The 22,766-nt window shown below is 36.0% G+C and overlaps 1 protein-coding gene across 1 annotated transcript; it reads right to left on the reverse strand.

Annotated features, from left to right (window-relative positions):
- Positions 1-742: 742 nt before the first annotated feature.
- LOC110822633 (uncharacterized) lies at positions 743-14,233 on the reverse strand. Its single transcript, XM_022052787.2, has 9 exons — positions 13,707-14,233; positions 12,494-12,703; positions 12,239-12,341; positions 11,776-11,855; positions 11,613-11,690; positions 11,189-11,280; positions 1,674-1,785; positions 1,161-1,286; positions 743-1,079 (listed from the first exon to the last, which is right to left on the reverse strand). Exons 1-9 carry the CDS (start codon positions 13,980-13,982, stop codon positions 960-962), a joined length of 1,197 nt encoding a protein of 398 aa, XP_021908479.2. The 5' UTR covers positions 13,983-14,233; the 3' UTR covers positions 743-959.
- Between the last annotated feature and the right edge of the window lie 8,533 nt (positions 14,234-22,766).

Genomic DNA, 22,766 nt, shown 5'->3' on the forward strand with positions numbered 1-22,766 from the left:
GTTAAGAATTTTGTTATCATCCCTAGTTAAATGTACTTCATAGTTGAATGTATGATAATCACCAAAACATAACACATATTGAGCAGTGCAGTTGAATGGATATAATATGATTAAGGCTAATAGTTCACAATTGAAAGTTCTAGTTTATCGAAATTTTGATTTCACTGAAATTTTAATAAACAGGTCACTCATTTTAGACTTATTTGCTAGTCTAAAAAACACCAAGTTCGATACACATATATTTCACTATTAACCCAAAAATATATATCTTCCAATTTTCTTGAAATATGTGGGAGATTATTGCAAATGATAAAAATTAGTCAATAAATATGTATCTAAAAGTCTTGTTAGTATTTGGTATTAATTTAGATATAAAAATCAATTTAAATATTTGAAACTAAAACCATAACAAGTGTTGTTCATCACTGTTAATTGTTTCATTTTGAATGCATATAAATAGAGGAGCAAACTTTTCTTCTAATCATCAGTAAGAGCAAAACCTTCCCCCGCCTCATTTTATTAGAGATAAAATACTCACTAATCGTTTTTCAACGGAGTAATTATCTTCAACTCTGACGAATATGTCCTCAAGGACAATTTTTCTACACGCTTTAAAAAAGTCGGAGATATAGTTGCTTACTTATTTCATAACATCGCGAGGCAAAACATTGTCACAGTATAATTCTCACATTTTCAATTACTAGATATTTTTGTGTAGATATTTATTAATATAAAATTAAAATTAAAAGAAAATATTATCAGTCCATTTTATAATTTTACAATATTACATCCTAATAAAGGATTTTCTTTTTTACTTTTTTGCTTACCTTAACTTTTTCACCCATACCCAGACTTAAACCCTGATCACTTCTCCCCTTGGCAAATAAAGAAAGAGTTGGAAGAAGAAAATAGGAAACCACTACTAATCCATTATAGGAAACAACAAAAAAGAGTAGGAGTCATGACTTCCGCAGATTTTGCACTTGACCCATCTTTATTAATTTCCAAAGAGCAGTCTTGGCTTGTTCCAAGGTTTCCACAGGATGTCCTTCTTCAAAAGATAACCTGTGTACGTTGAACTGCCAAAAAAAAAAACAGAACAAAAATTGAGATCTAAAAGCTAAATGCAGACTAGTCGTTTAAAAACACGCAGCTCTTACCTGTGCGCCCTGTCGGACGCGAATGTCAACCCCCTTGCTATCGATTGATATGAGAGCAGCATCATCCACCTCGGATTCAGTGGACAAGAGCTCTTTAAGAGGCTTTGAGAACAGCAAATTAAGTTCCTAGAGTAGAGCAAGTTCAGACCCAGTTAAAGACTGCACATATGAGATTAAAATCTAAACAAATAAGTTAGACCCAGTTAAAAGCACCCAGACATTAGCTATAAAAGTCTGGACAAACGAGAAAATCTGAAAATTATATAGTGAAATCCATTAAAGTTGCTTAATTAATTACCACAACATCGTCTATTCTTTTAGAACGGGAGAGCAACTTCAATAATAGTGAGATCACGCATGGCTAAAAACAGGGGAGGAAACCATTCCATATACTCAGAAAATAAAATATTGTTGCTTCTCCAGTCAAGTTGGTCATGGAAAAGTAGAGATTGTAAATGGCAAAAGGAGAAGACAGCTTCACTACATTACGACAAAAAACTCAAAAAAGTTTACCTTCAGATATTGCTCGCCTCCATCAACTGCAATCTTGTCAGGCTGAAGTGCTTCATATTCCTTGACATCAACCCAAGCAACAGTGCCAAAGCCTCCAATGAAATATATGTCACTGCCGACCATTCAATTATCAGTCTTTAAGACACCATGAAACAGATGCACAACTAACTTGCTACAAAATGATCTTACATATTATTAAAAAGAAGTGTAAAAGAATAAACCAACAGAAAAATAAGCCATGCATGTACTATTGTGGCAATCTCCAGGAAGCCTCCTTTCAAATTTTCTCGTGTACTTCTGAAAGAAACTGAATTATTTCTATATTGATAATGAGCATATTTTATGAATATATGTAGCTGTTACAAAGAGAAAAAATAAGAAACTAGTTATAGCAAACCAAACCAAACCAAATAAAATCTCTCATATGAATGAGACATCCTAACCGGTATTATATGTTTTTAGGAAGATTAATTTCTTAATATTAAGACAAAAGATTGAGAAATTTTCCACCCCCTCAAGTAAGTGGATCATGCTCGCTTCTTTTGCACCCACTGTCTGTTTTTTGCAAATGCCAATTAAGGCTATAGGCAATATTTGGGTTTCTTTGTTGCTTTATATGAGCAATATACAATTATTGGTCCCTAAAAGGAGTCAATTCTGGTGTTGGAGGACAATGTAATCATGTGGTGGTGATGTACCACTTTCTGCCTTTCCATAAAGATCATCTTACTTGCATAAAAGTCCACTAACTACAAATCAATCCACAATCATGCTGCACAAGGTTGTGGGTAATGCAAATGACAGATTATTGCCGCAAAATAATTTCATAGACTTCTCAACTAATCCTTACATCTTCAAAAATTATCTTGAGCAATAACAATTCACAAGCTCCTTGCGCCATCACCTGAACTATGCCTTTGCATTAATTGACACATAAGGGGTACAAATCAATCCACGTTGCACGGCGTTGTGGGTAATGTTAATGAGAGATTCGTGTCGCAAAATAATTTTATTGACTTCTCAACTGATCTTTAAACCTTCAAATATTATCTTGAGCAATGATAATCCACAAGCTCCTTGTGTCATCGCCTGAACTATGCCTTTGCATTTGATTTAGTGATCATATTATGCTTCTTACTCCTCCAGGCAACAAGATAGTCTCTAAGAAAAAGTAAAGAAATCTGTAAGAGACCACTTACTGACTTGCAAGCCTACAAAATGAGCATTTGAATATGCCTCAAGGATCAATCCGGTATTCCTTTTGAATATAGAGTTCCTTTATCAAAATTAGCCTTCAGGTAATGCGTTATTATGTAGATTATATAAAGGCGAACCGCTCTCGAGCGATGCATAAATTGGCTAACCACAACCTCTCTCGAGCGATGCATAAATTGGGTAACCATGCTCCAGATATATGCAATATCTGGCCTTGTACAAAAAAGACATAAGTTTCCCCACTCATCTCTGGAACATCTCTCTATTTCCAGCTAGATCTTCATTTGTCTTTCCAGTATGTAATTTTGCTAAATTGGTGCAGAGACAAATATACATAATAACTTCCATGTCTCCCTTATGAAATCTGTTACATACTTCTGATGTGAAATAAAGATGCTTTTTTCGAATTAGCTACTTTAATTTCTAGAAGGTACTTCAACTTCTCAAGTTCTTTTATCTCAAAATCTCTGGTTAGACATTGTCTTAATACTTCATATCCTTTATTTTCATTTTCTGCTATAACTATGTCGTATATACCAAGAGAGTCATGTTCTGCTAAAAAAAATGTATGATCTCCTTGACTTTGTACTCGGCCACAAATAGTACTCCGATAGATCTTCCAAACCAACCTTTGCCAATTGATTTAGACCACACAATGATTGCTTCAGATCTGCACATTTTATTCATGAGAGGTGAATAAGCACAACCCACTTAGGTAGTGTCCTAAAGAGACTGGAAGGACCTTCTATGTTTTTCTATATATCAATCTCTTGACAAGGCTAGCAAAATAGCCACTCCCATTGCCACTCTCGCTACTCCTACTTTAATTACCATCATCATCACCACCCTATCGCTGTCACAATCACCCTCATTGTCACTAACGCTGCCACCATCATTTTCATTGTTGCCATCACTGCCACAATTGCTGCTAATATCACCACCACCAGTGCTCCATTTCCATTTCCCATACTGTCACTGCCAGTAATGTACCCATTGTTTCCGCAACCACTCCTTTCGTCATCAGCATCCCCACTGCCATTACACAAGCCGCCACAACCTCCTCAACCGTTATCGCCAACCACCACCCCCTCCGTCACTATCATTATTAAGTACCGTCGCTACCACCCCTACCCTCACCCTCATTGTTAATGCGGCCATTACTATCCCCATTTTAACTGCTATCATTTGCTACCACTGCCAGCATCACCAATGATCAAAATACTCCCTCAGCCTACTTCCCAAGCAAAGAAAGTGATTCTAGGTGAAGGTTTGAAGAATGGAAAATTCTCTTCTACTTGTCTTTTATTTCATTCTTGGTGGTGCTACAATTTATAGAAAATAAAGCAACAAAAATAACAACTTCCTAACAAATCTTCCTAACAAATTTATGAAGAGAAGGAATTGCAGAAATGGTTATAACCATTCTGAGATTCTTTCCACTAGACAAAACAGAAAAGAAACTAATTTATTTTCCTATATTTTCTATACTCCCCCACAATCTAGTTTACATAAATGTTAAGTAAACCTAAATTGGATACACTATTATCAAAGGTTCCTCTTGGTAGAGCTTTTGTTAGGATGTCCGCAACCTGCTGACTTGTTAAGATATGCATAAGGGTTATAGTTCCATCTTCTAATTTTTCCTTGATAAAGTGTCGATCGATTTCTACATGTTTGGTTCAGTCATGATGAACTGGATTCTTGACCATGCTAATGGTTGATTGGTTATCACACTAAACTTTCATAGAGGTACTATTATAAACTTTCAGTTCTACAAGTATCTTTTTCAACCACACTCCTTCATATATTCCATGAGCAAGTACTTGGAATTCAGATTCAGCACTGCTACGAAATACAACAGACTACTTTTTATTGCGCCAAGTTACCAGATTGCTCTAGACATAGATACGGTATCCTAATGTACATCTTCTATCGGTTACTGATCCTGCCCAATCAGCATCAGTGAAGATTTCAATATTTTTTTTTTCTGTTTTTTGAAAGAACAATTCTTTACTTGGAGTCATTTTTAAGTACCTCAGAATTCGATATACAACTGTAATGTATTTCTCAGTTAGTTGATTCATGAATTAGCTCACTGTACTAATTGCAAAACTGATGTCAGGTCTGGTGTGTGCTAAATAGATGAGTTTGTCCACCAGTCTTTGGTACCTTTGTTTATCAACATTTTTATCACTAATGTCAAATCCAAGTTTCACGGTCGGATCCATAGGTGTGTCAGCAGGTTTACTTCCAGGCATTCCGGTTTCTTTCAGGAGATCAAGAACATATTTTCGTTGTGATACTGAAATTTTCCTTTTTGACCGGGCTACTTCCATATCAAGAAAGTATTTCATCATTCCAAGATCTTTAATTTCAAACTCTTTAACTAGGAATTATTTAAGTCTCCAAATTTCCTCAATGTGATCTCCTGTCAAAATAATATCATCTACATAGACAATCAAGATAGTTTTTTTCCTGAGGTGCAATGGTTAACAAAAAGTATATGATCTGATTGGCATTGCCCATACCCTTCTTGTTTTACTGCTTTTGTGAAACGGTCAAACCAAGTTCTTGGAGATTGCTTCAGACCATATAGTGACTTTTTGAGCCTGTAAACTTTTTGAGGATCATCAGTTAATTCCAATCCTGGTGGGATATCCATGTATACTTCTTCTTCTAGGTCACCATTCAAAAACGCATTCTTTGCATCTACCTGACAAAGTGACCAATCAAGGTTAGAAGCAAGTGACAATAATACCCAGATTGTATTATACTTGGCTACTGGAGCAAATGTTTCTTGATAGTCTATCCCATAAGACTGAATAAAGTCTTTTGCTACTAGGCGAGCCTTGCATCGATTTATACTCCCATTAGAATTGTATTTTGTTGTAAAGACCCACTTGCATCTAACCTGACGCTTTCCTGTGGGCAGATCAGTTAACTCTCATATCCCATTTTTCTAAAGTACTCTAATCTCTTCTTGGATAGTAGCTTTCCATTCTGGTATTTTCAGAGCTTCATGAATAGACTTTGGCTCTGGTGAATTACTGTCTAGCCTGCACACAAAGACATGATGTTCTGAAAACAACTTACCAAATGAGATATAGTCCTGTATCGGATGTTTGGTGCATGTTCGAGTCTTTTTTCTCAAAGTTATAGGCAATTCATTGTCAATATCAGTAGCAGGGATAAATGTCTCATTACTTGTAAATTTCTGAGTACTTGGAGCCGGAACAGATTTATGGCAAGGCTTGTCTGATTCAGGTGCCTTCCCTCGGTTTTTGTTCCTTCTAGTGTAGAACATAACTCATTATTTGCAGGAAATGTATTTTTTGTTCCTGACACTGACTCAGGTTCTTTCTGTGTGATTTTTGGTGAAGTATTAGTGATAGGTTCAGGTTCCAGGGGGGGATGAATAGAGATGAGATATGCTAGCATCCCACTATTAATATTCTTGAGTAAAGTTCTCCCCCTGAATATCAGTTGTGGGATAAAAGGGTTGATTTCAAAAAATGTAACATTCATGGTGTTATAAAATCGACATGTACCTGGAACTAGACACTTAAATACTTTCTGATGGGCAGAGTAGCCAACAAAGATGCATTTTACATCCTGTGGATCAAGTTTCCCTCAAAGATGTGGGTGAATATGAACATATACAGAACACTCAAAAACTTTGAGTGGTAGGCTATTTACGATATGTGATTCAGGAAAGGTTTGTGAAAGTCATTTATATGGTGACTGAAAATTGATAATAAGGGAAGCCATCCGATTTGTCAAGTAAATAGCAGTGAGTATAGCCTCTCCCCAAAGAAATTTTGGGACGTGAGTGGTAAACATGATTGAGCGGGCAACCTGCAGGATGTGTTAGTTTTTCCTTTCAGCTATATCATTTTGTTGTGGAGTATAGGCACATGAGCTTTAGTGAATAATGCCATGATCAGTGAAATATTTCCCAAGAGAGGTTTTGAAATATTCACATGCATTATCGGATTTTAAAACTTAAATATTGATATGAAATTATGTTTAGATCATGGTATTGAATATTTTGAAAATAGGTCCAACTTCAGATTTTTCTCTCATAAGGAATATGTAGGTAATTCTTGTGTGATCATCAATAAAAAATATAAACCACCTAATTCCGATAATGTTAGTGACTCGGGAAGGTCTCCATACATTGTTATGAATTATTACGAATGGTTTAAAAGATTTATATGGTAAACTAAGAAAAGAATTGCGAATGTATTTTGAAAATTCGCATACTTCACATTAAAATGAAACAGGATCTTTATTCTTAAACAGTGAAGGAAACAATTTTTTTATATAAACGAAATTTGAATGTCTTAATCGATAATGTCATAACATGATATTTTGGTCATTATCTGAATGACTTATAGAAACAGAATTTGCACATACTGCATTTTGAGTTTGTCTCCTAGAAGTGTTTACTTGAAGAAGGTATAGTCTTGAAATCATACTAGCATTGCCAATCATCCTCCCCGAGTCCAAGTCCTGAAATTCACACAAATTATAGACAAATTTAGTAACACATTTATGCTCTCCATAAAGCTTGCTCATTGATAACAAATTACAGTCTAATTTTGGCACATAAAAGACTAAATGAAGTATCAAATTTGGAGATAAAATTATGGAGCCACATCCAGCCACTTTGGAGATAGACCCATCAGCAATTTTAATCAAAATATTTTCTTCAGATTTGCGGTAATTTTGGAGCAGTGACACATTTCCAGTTATATGATCCGACGCTCCAGAATCAACCACCCAAACCTGCTTTGTTAAACACACAGAGAAACCATGAATTTTACCTTTGTGTGCCACTGATGCGTTGATGGGAGGTTGATAATTTTTCTGGGTCAAAATTTTTTGAAGTGCTTCCAGCTGCTCGGGACTAAAGGGGCTACTCTCCACAGAACTCAGAGAGGCTTCTCCAGCGGACGCGTGATTGCCATGGTGGTCGATTTCTGGTCTGGGCAACTTTCGGTCGACTGATTTTCCATGGAGTTTCCAGCATTTGTCACGGACATGGCCAGGCTTTTCACAGTGGTTGCACCAAGGCCGACTTTTCTTCCCCCTCGGGTCCTGAGTTCTCATCGAGAGTGCGGAAGCATTTTCGATAGATTGGGTGAGTTGCGCATCACCCATCATCACTCTTCTTCGGCTTTCTTCTCGTCGAATCTTGGAGAAGACTTCGTGAATGCTAGGTAATGGTTTGATGCTAAACACCCGCCCTTGGATTTCATTGAAGGTGGCTGTTCAAATCTAGCAGAAATTTGAAAATATGTTTCTCCTCTACAAATGACCGAAAAGTTCTGACGTCCTTGGGACGGTTCCATCTCCTTTCTTCGAAGGCGTCCAGTTGTTGCCAGTTACGAGATAGAAGATTATAATATTGAGTTATATTTAGTTCACCTTGTCTCAGTTCGTGAAAGGTGGACTCGATTTCGAAGATAGTTGATGTATTTTCCTTGCTGGAGTAGAGTTCCCGAACTGTCTCCCAAATTTCCTGCGCAGTCTCGTAGAGAAGGAAATTTTATGCGATGTCGGGCGTCATCGAGCTTATGAGCCACGACATCACTATACTGTTGTCAATCTTCCATATTCGAGCATTTGGGTCGTTCACTGGTGGAGGTAAGAGTTCACCAATGAGATACTCTTCGCGACCTTTGCCTCGAATGAAGAGTAATATTGATGATGACCATTGAAGGTAATTGCTACCATTCAGCTTATGCCCAATGAATGATGAGGATGGTTCAACCAAGCCATGGTTGGTAGGAGAAGGATGGTAAGAGCCCGATGAAATTTCGGGTGGAGAAGATGGTAGTCTCCCGAGGCCATTTTTTGACTGCGGCTCAATCGGGATGATTATCTTGGATCAGAGTTGCTCTGATACCATGAAGGTTTGAAGAATGGAAAATCCTCTTCTACTTGTTTTTTATTTCATTCTTGGTGGTGCTACAATTTATAGAAAATAAAGTAACAAAAATAACAATTTCCTAACAAATCTTCCTAAAAAATTTATGGGGAGAAGGAATTGTAGAAATGGTTATAATCATTCTGAGATTCTTTCTACTAGGCAAAACAAAAAAGAAACTAATTTATTGTCCTATATTTTCTACACTAGGAGTCTTCATTTTCCATTTCTGCAGTGATGGGAATTTAACATCCACAACCTCATTCTTGACCAAATATTTATAGAAAGACCCCACCAAAAAAGACCCATTCGGATTGAGTGTCCAAATTGGTTGATTATCACTCTCTACTAGAACCATAGAAACAGAGCTTCCAAAACGGACTCATATTCATATACTTCTCAGTCATTCAAATTCCTTAAAACCTCCACATGCCACTCCCTCCCACTCCTGAGCACTCCAGACACCTCCTTTATCGAGGTAGCTTTATGCTTGGTGATCGTATATAACTGCGGAAATTTATCTTTAAGTGCTTCCTCACTAAGCCATGGATCCGTCCAAAAACTAATTTTCCGTCATTACCCACCCTCCATCTAATACTCTTCTTAAAAAATGTCCTTCCCATGCATATTTGTTTCCACACCCCAATCCCGTGCGATCTTAACACACTTCTAGGGTAAGAATCCCTTTCCATTCTACCAAACTTTGCTCTTATAACTCTACGCCACAAAGTCCCATTCTCATTCAAAAACCTCGTAGTCCGCTTAATCAAAAGTGCTTGATTCATCTTAATAATCAATCTTACCCTTAAGCCTCCTTGATGCAAATGTCTTTCAGAACATCTCATACCATCAAGTGATATCTCATTCTTTTCTTCGAATCACCTTATAAAAATCTACATTTGATTGCTTCCAATTTCTTTGCAACACTCATTGGAATTGTTATTAGAGATATATAAGACAATGGTAAGTTAGATAGTGTGCTTTTGATAAGAGTAAGGCGTCCTCCTTTGAATAGCAAATTCCCTTTCCACCCTACCAATCTTCTCTCAAGCCTGACCATAATTGGATCTCATATCTTCATATCTTTGTATTTTGCACCCAATGGCATACCCAAGTAGTTGATCCGAAGCTTTTCTACCTTATATCCCAAAACTTTAGCCAATCTCTCCATGTTTGCTCCTCCACCCAATCTCACCAACTCAGATTTGGCAAGATAAATCTTAAACCCTGATATAGCTTGAAAGCACAATGAAATACATATTAGATTAAGCAGAACGTTCACATCCAATTCAGAGAAAACCAACATATCATCAACAAAGAATAGATGAGTGATCGCATCCGCTTGCTCAGCAACGCCTACTTTTAGCCCCCTCAATAAGCCCGCTTCCTTTGCTCTCATCATAAAGCTTCCATTGCAACAATGAACAATAACTGAGATAATGGGTCTCTGTCTAAGACCCCTTTTAGCTTTAAAGAAAGATGATGGTTCCACCATTCACTAGTTTCACAAAAGAAGTCGTTGTAATGCAAATATTGACCCATTTGCACCACATCTCTCCAAAACCCAATCTCACCAACATCTAATCAATAAATCCTGGCTAACATGTTTATATGCCTTCTCCATATCAGACTTACAAAGAATCTCATCTCTTTTATGATATAATAGATCATCACAACTTCACTCGCTATCAATGTTGTGTGCATTACTTGTCTTCATTCCACAAACGCATTCTAATATTCACACATCATCTCCCCCAACACCTTTGCCATCCATCTAGCTAGCCCCTTTGCAATGAACTTATATACACTTCCGACCAAACTAATAGAACTGAAGTCCTTGATATTTAAAACAAGGAATATCCCTGTCTCATTAAATTTAGAGATTTCACGAATATCGCTGTCTCATGAAAATCTCTAAAGGTCTCTAAAATATGTTCCTTCATCAAATGTCAAAACTTCTGTAAAAAACCTATACTAAAACCATCAAGTCCCGACGCTTTATCCTTGTCACAGTGCATACTTCTAGCACCTCACGGTTTCTACCACCCAGTGTTCTAAAAATAATCCCACGCAGACGAGGTCTCCACTCAAACTCCTCCAGGTACAGTCTACCAAAAAAGTCTTTAATGTCCTGCCTCAACTGCTCAATACCTTTAAACATTCTATCCTCCTAAATAACTACTGTGAACAACCCATTTCCCTACCTTACCCACTGACTAAACAAAGCCTTATTATTATGGAAACTTCAAATTGAACTTATTGTGGTTCAAATGCAGCATAGCCGATTTTAACATTTCCAAAAGTAACAAAAAAGATCTCAAGACACACATCATCATATTAAGAGAGGAAAACAAGTTGAAAATAAAACCTGATGTTCTGCATCCTAAAATAGTAGAAATTTCCCCACTGTTGGGTAGGCCCTTGTTGATGTTTCGCTATATACTGCTTATGTGCCCACTCCTGGCAACACAACCAGCTCTAGGAGTTAGAATGAAAAATAACAGCATTCTCAAACACAGCAATAAGAAATAGGTAACTAGAAATCCCAGCATTCTAACATGAAATACCTAATTTTCACAACATAACTCATGTTCGAGGATAACTTGTAAAATCCCAATCAAGTATTCAACAGGCAGGAGAAGTAAAAGTCAGAAATACCCTACCCCCCACAGACACCATGAAGAAAAAAACATTCTTTTTGAAGAGGTGAAATTAAGCTAAAGAGATCCTTTTAACATTATTAAGGTCATCTTAAGTTCATTACTAATACCGAATTAATAGGAGTAAGCAACCTGTTGATGTTCTGCAAGTGGATAGACATCACCAAATATCGTTACCCTTGCATTGGATAAGCCACTCCATCCCGGTATCTGTAAATATACAAATGAATACATCCAGATGCGGGGAACAAAACTAAACAAATTATTCCATCAGATTAAAAGAAAGTAGAATAACCTGAACAACAAGAGTGCATCTGGGGTCTGCCAACAAATTCCGTGTGTGGATGGCCAGTGGTGAGAATGAAAATATTGGATCTGGATGCCAAAAAGAGTAACTATGAATCTTATCATCTGATAAGTCTAAGTATGAACTATATATCATCTAATCACCAAAAGGATGCCTGCCACTGTTTCTCAAAGAAAAAAAATCTGCCATTGCCCAGTTGTTCTACTTATTTGGTTTCTCCAAACAAAAAAAAAAAAATCTGTCATTTCCCGGTTGTTCCACTAAGCACCTTGCAAACTTCTCTATAAATCTTCATGCAAGAAAAACAATATCTGAAGTAATAGAAAAATAAATTATAAAGATCCTCAGCTACATGGCAATCCACAAAGAGTTAAACTCTGGAAATGAAACTTCCCACTGGTGGAAACAAAATTATATTCAATATCAACTCTAAAAAGTTTTGATCCCTTACGCCCAGTCGAATCTGGTGCAAAATCAACCAGAGAACCAAAGGGGTATCCTTGTCGTCTGTGGTGCATTCGAGACATAACAGTGCACAAATGAGCAAATCGGGCCTTAAAATATAAAGAAAGATAAAGTTAGATCTTCGAATTTTATCAGAAAGAAATAGAATAATAGAATAAATGGGAATCTGTTATCTTAGGAAGTAAAACCAAAAAATGTCACAAGAGAAGACAGCATTTCAAATGCAAATAATGGCCTTTACCTGCTCCATCAGATTGCGGACTGCCAAGGCTGGTCGAGGTAGCCCATGAGCTGAGGTTGCACTTTGAACTCCGCCAGAAATTGGAGTTCTAAAAAGCCCAGCTTTTGTTCCCCCACCGAACCCACAAACATGTGGAACTGCCAGAGATGCCTCGACATCTATAATTTCATTCATGTCCTCATCACTACTCTTGTTGCTATTTACATCATCCTTCACAATACGAAAGAGGTCATCACTGTTAAGCTGAAGTACCCTTTGATATACAAAACTTTAGAAAAAGGTCTAGTATCAGAAGGAGGCAAGAGGATGCTAGTCATGTATAAAAGAATAGATGTTAGGTACAAGTCAGAAGATCTATGAGGTCCACTAACTATCAAACATCAAATATAAGCAGAATTCTGAACTGTAGGTTAAAAGTCTAAAGCCGGTTGTTTCTAACTCTCAGATATCTTTGATATATATAAACTTTTCCAGGATTTGGGAACAGATGTTCCAGGCATCACAGAAACATAACAATAGGACAATAAACTCATCAAAGATTAAAACATTCATGTACTTAAGGTTCTATTTGGAGTCCCATAAAAGTAATGAAAAGATAACAATATCAGAGAGAAAAGTTGCAATCCTTGAGCTTGTCATACGAATTCAATCGCTCAGTTATTCAACAGTGATAAACATAAACGTCCAAAAGCACTTGCAGTCAATTGAAAAGATAAAGAGAATGAGTCCATCAAAGTCAGAAGAACTGTCATGTCTTTCTAAGGGCAAAGATACTGAGGTTATCAAGATCTTTCACAACATAGGGAGAGTTTTATAGAAGATCAATATAAGGAGGAACCTAAGCCAATAATTGGAATTAATGCTCAAGGATGAAGTTGAAGCGCAAATTGGTTACCATTTTAATTTCATCCTACCATTAGGATTTCACACTCATAAACAGTTACGTGTTTCTATCATGTTTGCTGCTGAAGAAAATGACCAAGCAAAAAGGCTGCTATGTTTTTATGGGAAAGCTCGAACATCAAGATTTTACATCATTTGCCACTTGTCTCCAACTGGGGAAGGATGATGCAGAATGAGTTAGCATTAGATTTCCTAAATGAATGCATCATCGGCACAAAAACGACAGCATAAATACACGGATAGATATGTCCATATAACGAATACAAAAATTTTAAAAGAAAAAAGGACACACACACAGAGGAAGACTTACTAGAGATAAAGAGAAAATATTGCCAGAAACTGACTTAAATGCATCTGTAACAGGCCCGTTTTCTTCACCATCACCTGCATCCTCACGCGTGAGAGCCCGTACACGAAGGCCAAGGGAAGTAGAACTCCCGCAGTGGAATCGAAAAGACCCGATTCGTTTATTTATTTCTTTAATCAAAGAAGATGTAGACGGGGAAAGAGAAGGTAGAGGAGTGTTGAGAAGAGGCTTTGTCTCCATGAAATTGGAGACGAACACTGAGCTTGATAAAGACTCCATTAAGGGCAAAAAATAAAGAAAAAAGGAGGAGTTTTCAGCTGATAATTTGTTGATTAAATTACAAAATAGTAACAAGGGTTTATGGAACGTTCGATTGCGGTTGTTTTGTTTTGTTTTGTTCTGTTTGGTTGAAGGAAAAAAGAGGAACTTGAGGTGAGTTCAAGAGATTACCCCGCAGCGCCGAACTCAAGTATGGCGGCCATGGAGGGTTTTGCATTAAAAAAGAACGGAATCGGAGACGGCTACGTTAACGGTTAAATTTATTACGGGTTGTGTTTTAATACTATATTTAGGAATGTTTATAAAGAGGTAAAAAATCTTATTGACTATATTATTTGAAGGAAATTATACATACACATTTTCTTTTTTTTATAATGAAATTATTTTAAGCTACGGTAAAAATTAAAACTAAAATCTGTTTATATTAAGTTTACATAAAAATTATATAAAAAATAATTTTATTTTCTAATAAATATTTATACTTAAAATCTTAAGAATTATTTTCATAAAACAAATAATTTTTGTTTTCATAGTTGTAATTGTGTTTTTTCAACTTAAAAAATAGAAGATTATAAGTAACACAAAGTTATCATGTCGAATGTAGAATCATATAAAATGTTATCAGTATATTTTTATGTAATTATTTATATTTATTAAAAATAATACATTTTTATTTAATTATAAATTGTGTGTCTATTTATTTTATGAAATATTATTTTTATTCATACACAATAGTAGCATAGGAAAAGAAAACTACGGTTTTCAAATTAGCATGTCTCTAAAACAATCACAACCAATAAATATATAATCAAGTGGCAATGTTCATCTATATAGATGGATGCGCACTATATATTCTTTGTAAAGATATTATCAATTTAGTTAATCATTTATGTAGTTGAAATATGATTAAGTGTATAGGTGATATGAAACTCATGTGAGCAAAGGAAGAATTTATGAGGTTGATGTTTTATGGGAAAGAATTAAGTCGAACGTGACAAAGATATAACAATCATATAAATAAAGGAAGCAAATTAAAAATATCTCTGCCCAAAGAGATGAGAGAGAGGAACACTAAGAATTATATATACCTACTAAAAAGATGGCATCGAAGCAAAAAATGAGTCTAAATAAATAGATTTTTAGTGTCTTTAGAAAAAAATAATATAAGAAGTAATCAAGTGAGGCAAAAATCTTGTTGTAAGTAAAGAAATTAATGAGAGAACAGCATGGTAAGGATTATATTTCATAAAAGAACTTGAATTTTTTGTTATAATTTATTTCTTAATATTTTTATTTGTTTCAACCATTTAATTTTTCTATTTTATAAAAAATAAATTTAAAATAGTTAGATTATGTATAAATATTTTAAATATGGTCAAAATACTAAGACGATTACTATATTATTTTTAGATATATAATTTATTTTATATGCTATTTGTTTTATATTTTAACTCCTGTACTTTCAAATTTTTTTGATTCAGTCATTAGCCATTAGTGCATATTAATTTTATTAGGAGATTTGTTATATGACAACGAGTTGAATATATTGTTGTTTTTCATTGAATAAATATTCATATAAATACTCGTGACATCTAACATGTAAAAATATTTTAATTTTTAATTATTTTAAAGATAACAAAAGATTGAAAACATAAAACTTTTTTTAAAAAATCTTCCGTAGCATCAAAGCTGTCATCAACCACCTTTCTCTCTTTTCCCTTCCTCTTAACAACCTTCTTTTCATCTTTAACACCATTAACTCCACCTCAACATTAAATATGATAGCTTTATATACATACATACATGTGTGCGTGTATATATATATATATATATATTCAACCTTTATCTTTTCTTTAACATTCCATTCTCTTTTTCTTCTTTCACGCACACAAAGCCTCCCTCTTTCTCTTTTTTCTTTTTTGCCTTTTTCTCCTCTCAACTTGCTTCTTCCCCATTCCAGCCTGTTATGATCCGCTATGTAAAAGCCTAAAGTATAGGTAATAAAATAATACTAAAATTTATTAAATTGCAGAAGCAGTTTAGAGTTTTTGTTACATTCTTTGTACAGTTTAATTAAAATGTTTAATAGAGTTACAGAAATGCCCTTAAAGAACATAAATAAAAAAAGTGAAATAAAGAAAACTAATGTGATCAACCTCTGCTCGAAACTAGAAAAACAGAGAAACAATCTTCTAGCTAGTTTTCTTACTATTTAAGATCCGAATCTTGATTGTCCTGATCTGAAATGTTTAATAATAAAAAGCTACATTAACTCAATAAAAATATCAACGTTTTACTACTGATATATAAAATTAAAAGTTTGTAAAAATCGTAAAACAACTAATAGAGCTCATTTTTCTTTCTTAAATAAGTTCATTTAACTAAAAATATTAATTTTCTCATTCACCTGTTAAGTTTTCAAATGCCATTTATGAAGATAAGAATCAGAATAGTAATTCACATTACCCATTCTAAAAAACTAACAGTAATTAACCTTTATCATTTACTTACTTGCTGGTACCGTTGGGGTTCTATAAGAGTCCCCACTATATGTGGACCAAACATCCATTTAGTTTATCAAACAGCCATCCCCATACCCTGTCTGATAATGGACATAAAAAATACAACCACCTCAATACCCTATTTGGTAATGAGCGTAATCAAAATAATTCTCAACCCCTTTTGGTATGGGACTTCCTTACCTCGTTCGACTGAGGTAACGTCCACAATATGGTTTACCCTATGTAACAAGTCCGTACACCCTTTCCTATGACACCCAGTAATCCTTTTAATTTAACAATGTTACTTACACATACAAGTTTTCGTTACTATCTAGTCACCAAATACGTGCAAAACTCATATTTTGCAATTACAAGAAAACAAAATCCATTCTTCAATACTTGTTAAGAGACAAGACCATAAGTGAGGATGAGATATAATATCATAATAGAATAGGGACACCATACGTTGAGATAACATAAAAAGTAAAATAAAACAATTAATTAATGAAGCGAAATAAACTAAAATCCAACGGATCAAGAAACGTGATTAAGACATTAGTTGTAAATTGATATAATAGAATAAAAATGAAAACAATTTAGATAAACTGAATAGACAAGAACAATAAAAATAAATTAAAGTACACTAAGATAAAGAGAAGTGAAGATACACAAATAAGGTAACATAACAACAAATAGACAATATGGATAAACTATGGACAATTATAAACTAACCGGTCATTGGTTCAATCGACAACCTGTATTTAATTAATCAAGGGATCACCAACCATTTATAATTTTCTTTTTATTGTTAATTTGACTTTAATTTAACCATAACAGGAGAAAGAGTGATGGATTCTTACTCTGGGTCGATATCTAGAATACCACATTTTTCACTATACTTTCAGGCAGTTCTCGGTTCCTAAATTTCTTGAATTTTTTTGCTAAAATCAAAATTTATGTCAAATAACGTGGAAATACGTGAAAAATGGCCCAAAAAGACAAAATCTCATCGGGAGTCGGTTTAGGGTTCCAGCACGGTAGTGCCACCGTGCTCCGCCGCTAGTTATGCCTTTTACGGTGCCTTTTCCCTCGATCAGGCTGGTTTCAACCGATTTTGGGTGAAAATCTATTCATTTCGAGGTTAGGCAATGTCTACCGGTAAAAAAAGAAAGACAAGCAAAGCTTACTGGTGGTTTTGGTCTCCAGGGTGGCAGTGAAGCCTCCTCCTTCGCGGCTCGTGGTTTTTTCAGTCACCTGTACCAAGAAAACACATTAGACGGCCTAGGGTTGAGAAACAGAAGGAACAAAAAAGGGTTTCAGGCTCACCAGATATTTTTTAATTTTGGGTGCAGTGGTTTAGCCGAGCTCTATCCTCTATTTCTAACTTTTCCTCGAATTTTCCTGCATCAAGAAAGGTTTTTGGTAGCTTAGAATGGAAAAACAGGACGAGCGGGAGAAAATCGCACTTACCGGCTGATTTGGGTCTTCGATGCAGAGGCGACGATGTTTGGCTTCTCCTCCCGCCACCCTTCTTCTTTTTCTACGGCGAGCTGGTGTTCGGTTAAGGTTAGGGTTTTGATGGAAGAAGAGTTTAAATACTCCCCTTCTCTCGATCTGGGACGTCCACGCCCGCATGGACCGATCTCAGCTGTCGGATCCCACTTATTCGGGAAATAAACGCGGGCAGTCCAATTGAAAGTATGCAGACTGTTCACTCGCGCCTAATGGCGGAATAAATCTGGGTTGTTCGTACACACGAAAGTGAATACAGGCCATTGAATCACTTAGCACGTGGATTGCTTGCATGGCCTCTCGCATGGAATGCGTGCTAGCATGTCTACCACGCGGCGCACGATGACTGGTTGTGTTATTGATGTGGCCGTCCTACATGGTCGTTTTCCCCATTTTTATACTTTTGGCCTAGTTTTTAATTTTTTATTTTAAATGAGTCATTCCTTATTTCTAATTTCACTCCTTCCTTTTAAAATTATTTTTAACTATATCCCAAAATACATATTTCTCAAAAAATTATAAAAAAAATTAAACTTAAATATTTATTATTATTATTGAAATTAATTTATGTCATTTTGAGTCTAAATTTTGGGCTCGGAGTGTTACAATTCTCCCTCACTTAAGAAAATTCGATTCCTCAAACTACTGCCCCCCTAGTCAAATAGTTGAGGATATCGGGCCCTGAAGTTTGATTCTAATTTTCAGGTGGCCTCGTCCTACGAGTGATTTTGCCACGGTATTTTAATAAAAGGAATTTTTTTGTTGCGAAGTACTTTATTCTTTCGGTCCAAAATACTAACTGGTATCTCTTCATAAGATAAATCCTCATAGAATGGAAGTGGCTTGTAGGACAAAATATGTGAGGGATCAGGGTTGTACTTACATAACATTGACACATGGAAGACATTATGAACTCTGCATAGTTTTGGAGGTAGTGTTAGCCTGTAGGCAGGTATCCCAATCCTGTCAAAAATCTCAAGTAGTCTAATGAACTGAAGATTCAACTTTCCTCTCTTTCCAAACCTGGTGATACCTTTAAAGGAGGATGATCTTAAAGAATACTCGATCGCCTTTTTCAAATTCTAAATCTCTCATTCGAGTATCCGCATAACTTTTCTATTTATTCTGGTTCATCTGAATGTTTTTCCTAATATTAACAATCTTCACTATGGTATCATCTATAAAATCTAGGTCAATCAATTTCATGTTGCCCATCTCTTCCCAACTGATTGATAATCTACAAGGTCGTCCATACAATGCCTCATATGGAGACATTGGTATGTTTATCTGATAACTGTTATTATAGGTGAACTCTATCAAAGATAGATGGTCATTTCAGTGCCCTCCGAAATCTAGAACACAAGCCCTGAGCATATCTTCCAGTATGTGAATAGTTTGCTCTAATTGTCTATCTGTCTTCGGGTAGAATGTTGTGTTAAGAGACAATTTCTTCTCCATTGCTTGTTGAAGACTTGTCCAAAACTAAGAAGTGAACTTGAGATCCTTGTCTGATACCACTGTCACCGGAACTCCATGTAATCTGATTATCTCCCGAATATAGATTCTAGCTATCTTGTTTAAGGGATCAGTCATTCTGATGGCTAAGAAATAAGAGGACTTAGTAAGTTGGTCAACAATCACCCAAATCGCATCGTATCCTGAGTGTGCCTTACGTAATCCTGCTATAAAGTCCATGGTGATATGTTCTCATTTTCACTCCGGGATTGGTAGTGGTTGAAATAGTCTGCTTGGGCATTGATGCTCTATTTTGATCTGTTGGCATACAAGAAACTTGGAGACGAAATTTGCAATTTTCCTTTTCATCCTACTCCACAAGAATCGGGGCCACATGCTTTGGTACGTCTTAGTATTTTTTAGATACATGGTGAATTTCGAACTGTGAACCTCTGTCATGATATCCTTTTTCAACTCACTATCATTAGTAACACACAACCTATCCTGGAACTTGAGCAATCCATCCGTAGAGACTCAAAATTTTGAATTCAAACCCTTTTTTGTGTGCTTTCTAAGAGCTGTTAGAGTTGGATCGGCCGGTTGAGCCTCTTTTATTCTCTAGATTATTTCAAATTGTACTACTAAATGGGCTAGATATATGGCCATTTTCAATTCTTGGAGCTATATCTACTGTGTAACTTTTATCATCATGCACTCAGAAACTATTATGTTAGCTAACATGCTTGCATTCTTCCTGCTGAGGGTGTTGGCTACTACATTACCCTTACCCGAATGGTACATAATCTTACAATCATAATCCTTAAAGAGTTCTATCCAATACCTCTGACGTATGTTGAGGTTCTTCTAGGTAAATATATCCTTTAAACTCTTATGGTCTGTATAAATTTTAAATGTTTTCCCATATAAGTAATGGCGTCATATCTTCAAGACGTGGATAATGGCGACAAGCTCTAAGTTGTGGGTAGGGTAATTCTTTATGAGTTTTTAACTGTTTGGACCCACAAGTTATTATCTTCTCGTGTTGCATCAGAACACAACCCAGGTCTTGGTAAGACGCATCGTTATATACTATATATCCCCCATTCTATTCAGCAGAGCTAAGACAAGTGTGGTAGTTAGTCGTTATTTAAGTTCTGTAAAGCTCTTTTCACATTTCTCATTCCACTCAAACTTAATATTTTTTTTTCGTAAGTCGTGTCAGGGGCAGCTATATTTGAGAATTCTTCTACAAACCTGCGATACTAACCTGCCATACCCAAGAAGCTTCGAACTTCCTTAATCGAAGTCTGTTCAAGCTAAAACTCACACTTACTCAAATTTGTATTGAGTTTCTTTTCCCTGAGAACTTGTAAGACTTGAGTCAGATGCTGAGCATGTTCCTCTCTACTCTTAACATAAACCAGGATATTATCAATGAATACTATGACAAACTAATCTAAGAATGGCCTGAAGACTCTGCTAATCAAATCCTGGTCATAATCAAGAATGACTCCGACACACCAAGGGGATATGTTATGTCGGATGAATCCATTATACTGCAACTCCTTAATTTATTTTATCAATTCTTCTATTTCGACACGACTCATTTGGTTGGGGCAATCGAGATGCGTTCTGTGCCAGGCTGACTATATATGGCAAATTCGAATTCTTGATCTACTGGCAGTCTTGGTAGTTCATCAGGGAATACATCTGAAAAATCTCTAATAACAGGAATATCTTGAATGCAAGTATTTTTTTTAGGTTTGTCTAATGTGGAAAAGAATAGCTGAGTTAAGGGCATTTGATAAATAATGTGGTTTCTACGTTTAAACAATATCTAAAATTTTTATTAATTTGTGAAAGACTCTTCGTTTGGAATGTTGAATATAAACTTCTTATAAAAATAGTACACAATAACGTCATACAATGCTAACTAGTTCATTGCCAGAATTACATCAAAATCCCTCGTGTCAAGTACTATCAGATATATGCTCAATTTCCTACATGTTATTTCTATGATACAGGCTTTGCATATAATATTTTCCAATAATGTCCCACTCCCAGTGTTGACACAAATAGTATAGAATCAAAACTTTTAGATAACACATTTAAATTTTGAGAAAAAGTATGTGAAACAAAAAAATGTAAAGCACTAGTATCATTTAAAACATTTACAAAGTGGTTGCAAATAGTATACGTACCATGTATCATGTCTAAGTTGGCTTCAGCATCCTGCAGGGTGAGTGTCTAGATTCTTCCCTAGACTGCGAGTCTAGCATGATTCTGATTTTGTAGACACTCTCATGCATAATGTTGGACACTCCCGCATATACGATAGGTGTTGTTGAGGCGATAGTAATATCGGTCTCCATGATCCTTACCACAATGCTGGTAAACCTTGTCGCGTCCTGTTACCAGGGCCTAAGAAGGAGTTTGAAGTGCGGGCCTTGATCTCATGTTCTGCTAGTTCAGTATAGTAGGTACTGGCCTGCGATGTGGGACCGAGGGCCTGGAGTTGTCCACTGTTAAGGGAAAAATGCAGAGGTTACTTTCTATCAACTATGTCTTGCTCAAGACTGCTGAATAAGTGCAAAGCTCGAAGATATACAATTGTTGTCTAATCTCAAGACGGAGACTCCACTCAAACCTTCTTGTCGTTCTCCCTTTATCTGTTATGCTCTCAGGAGAGTACTAGCTTATCACCAGGAATTTTTGAGCATCTACTACTGATGAATTTCTTTAGACCAGGTGTGCAAACTCCATCTCTTTCAGATGTCAAAGGTGTTATGGAAGGTACTCAACATTAAAGACTATCAGAAACTATTCCCAAGTAACTGGAGTGGGTAGAGTAGTCTGCTTCAGTTGCCACCAACGCTCTGCTTCACCTACGAGCATGTAAGTGGCAAGAACAACCTTCTGTTTGGAAACTACTCCAAGTATCGCGAAGGCCTTCTCTATCTCTGCTAATCAGTATTCAGCTTCTTCAAAAATGGATGCTCCTACAAAAGTAGAGGGATTAAGTCTCTTGTACCTCTCGATATAGTCCAGGTCCATCATAGGTGGAGTTGGGTCCTACTGAAGGGGAATTTGATTATGCTAGGAAGGAACTAGGTGGCCCTATGATGGCACCTGGTCGTATGGTGGGGGAACCATATTGTACTGTAGTGGTGTTGGATGATACTGTAGAGGAGCAGGGTTGTACCATAGTGGTATTGGATACTTTCAGTGTGGAGGTGCCTCATACTATGGTAGTGGTAGAAGGGGATCAAACAACTCCCTTCTCTTCTCTCTATCCTGCTGGGCAGAGATAAATCTC

Source organism: Carica papaya, chromosome 5 (genome assembly GCF_054855325.1).
Source record: "Carica papaya isolate Zhongbai chromosome 5, ASM5485532v1, whole genome shotgun sequence".
Lineage (NCBI taxonomy): Eukaryota > Viridiplantae > Streptophyta > Magnoliopsida > Brassicales > Caricaceae > Carica > Carica papaya.

Coding starts and splice junctions, on each gene's coding strand:
- LOC110822633 (XM_022052787.2), bottom strand. CDS start 13,982: ATGGAGTCTTTATCAAGCTCAGTGTTCGTCTCCAATTTCATGGAGACA. Junction 12,342..12,493: donor TCCGCAATCTGATGGAGCAG/GTAAAGGCCATT, acceptor TTATATTTTAAG/GCCCGATTTGCTCATTTGTG. Junction 11,281..11,612: donor CACTTGCAGAACATCAACAG/GTTGCTTACTCC, acceptor TTGTGTTGCCAG/GAGTGGGCACATAAGCAGTA.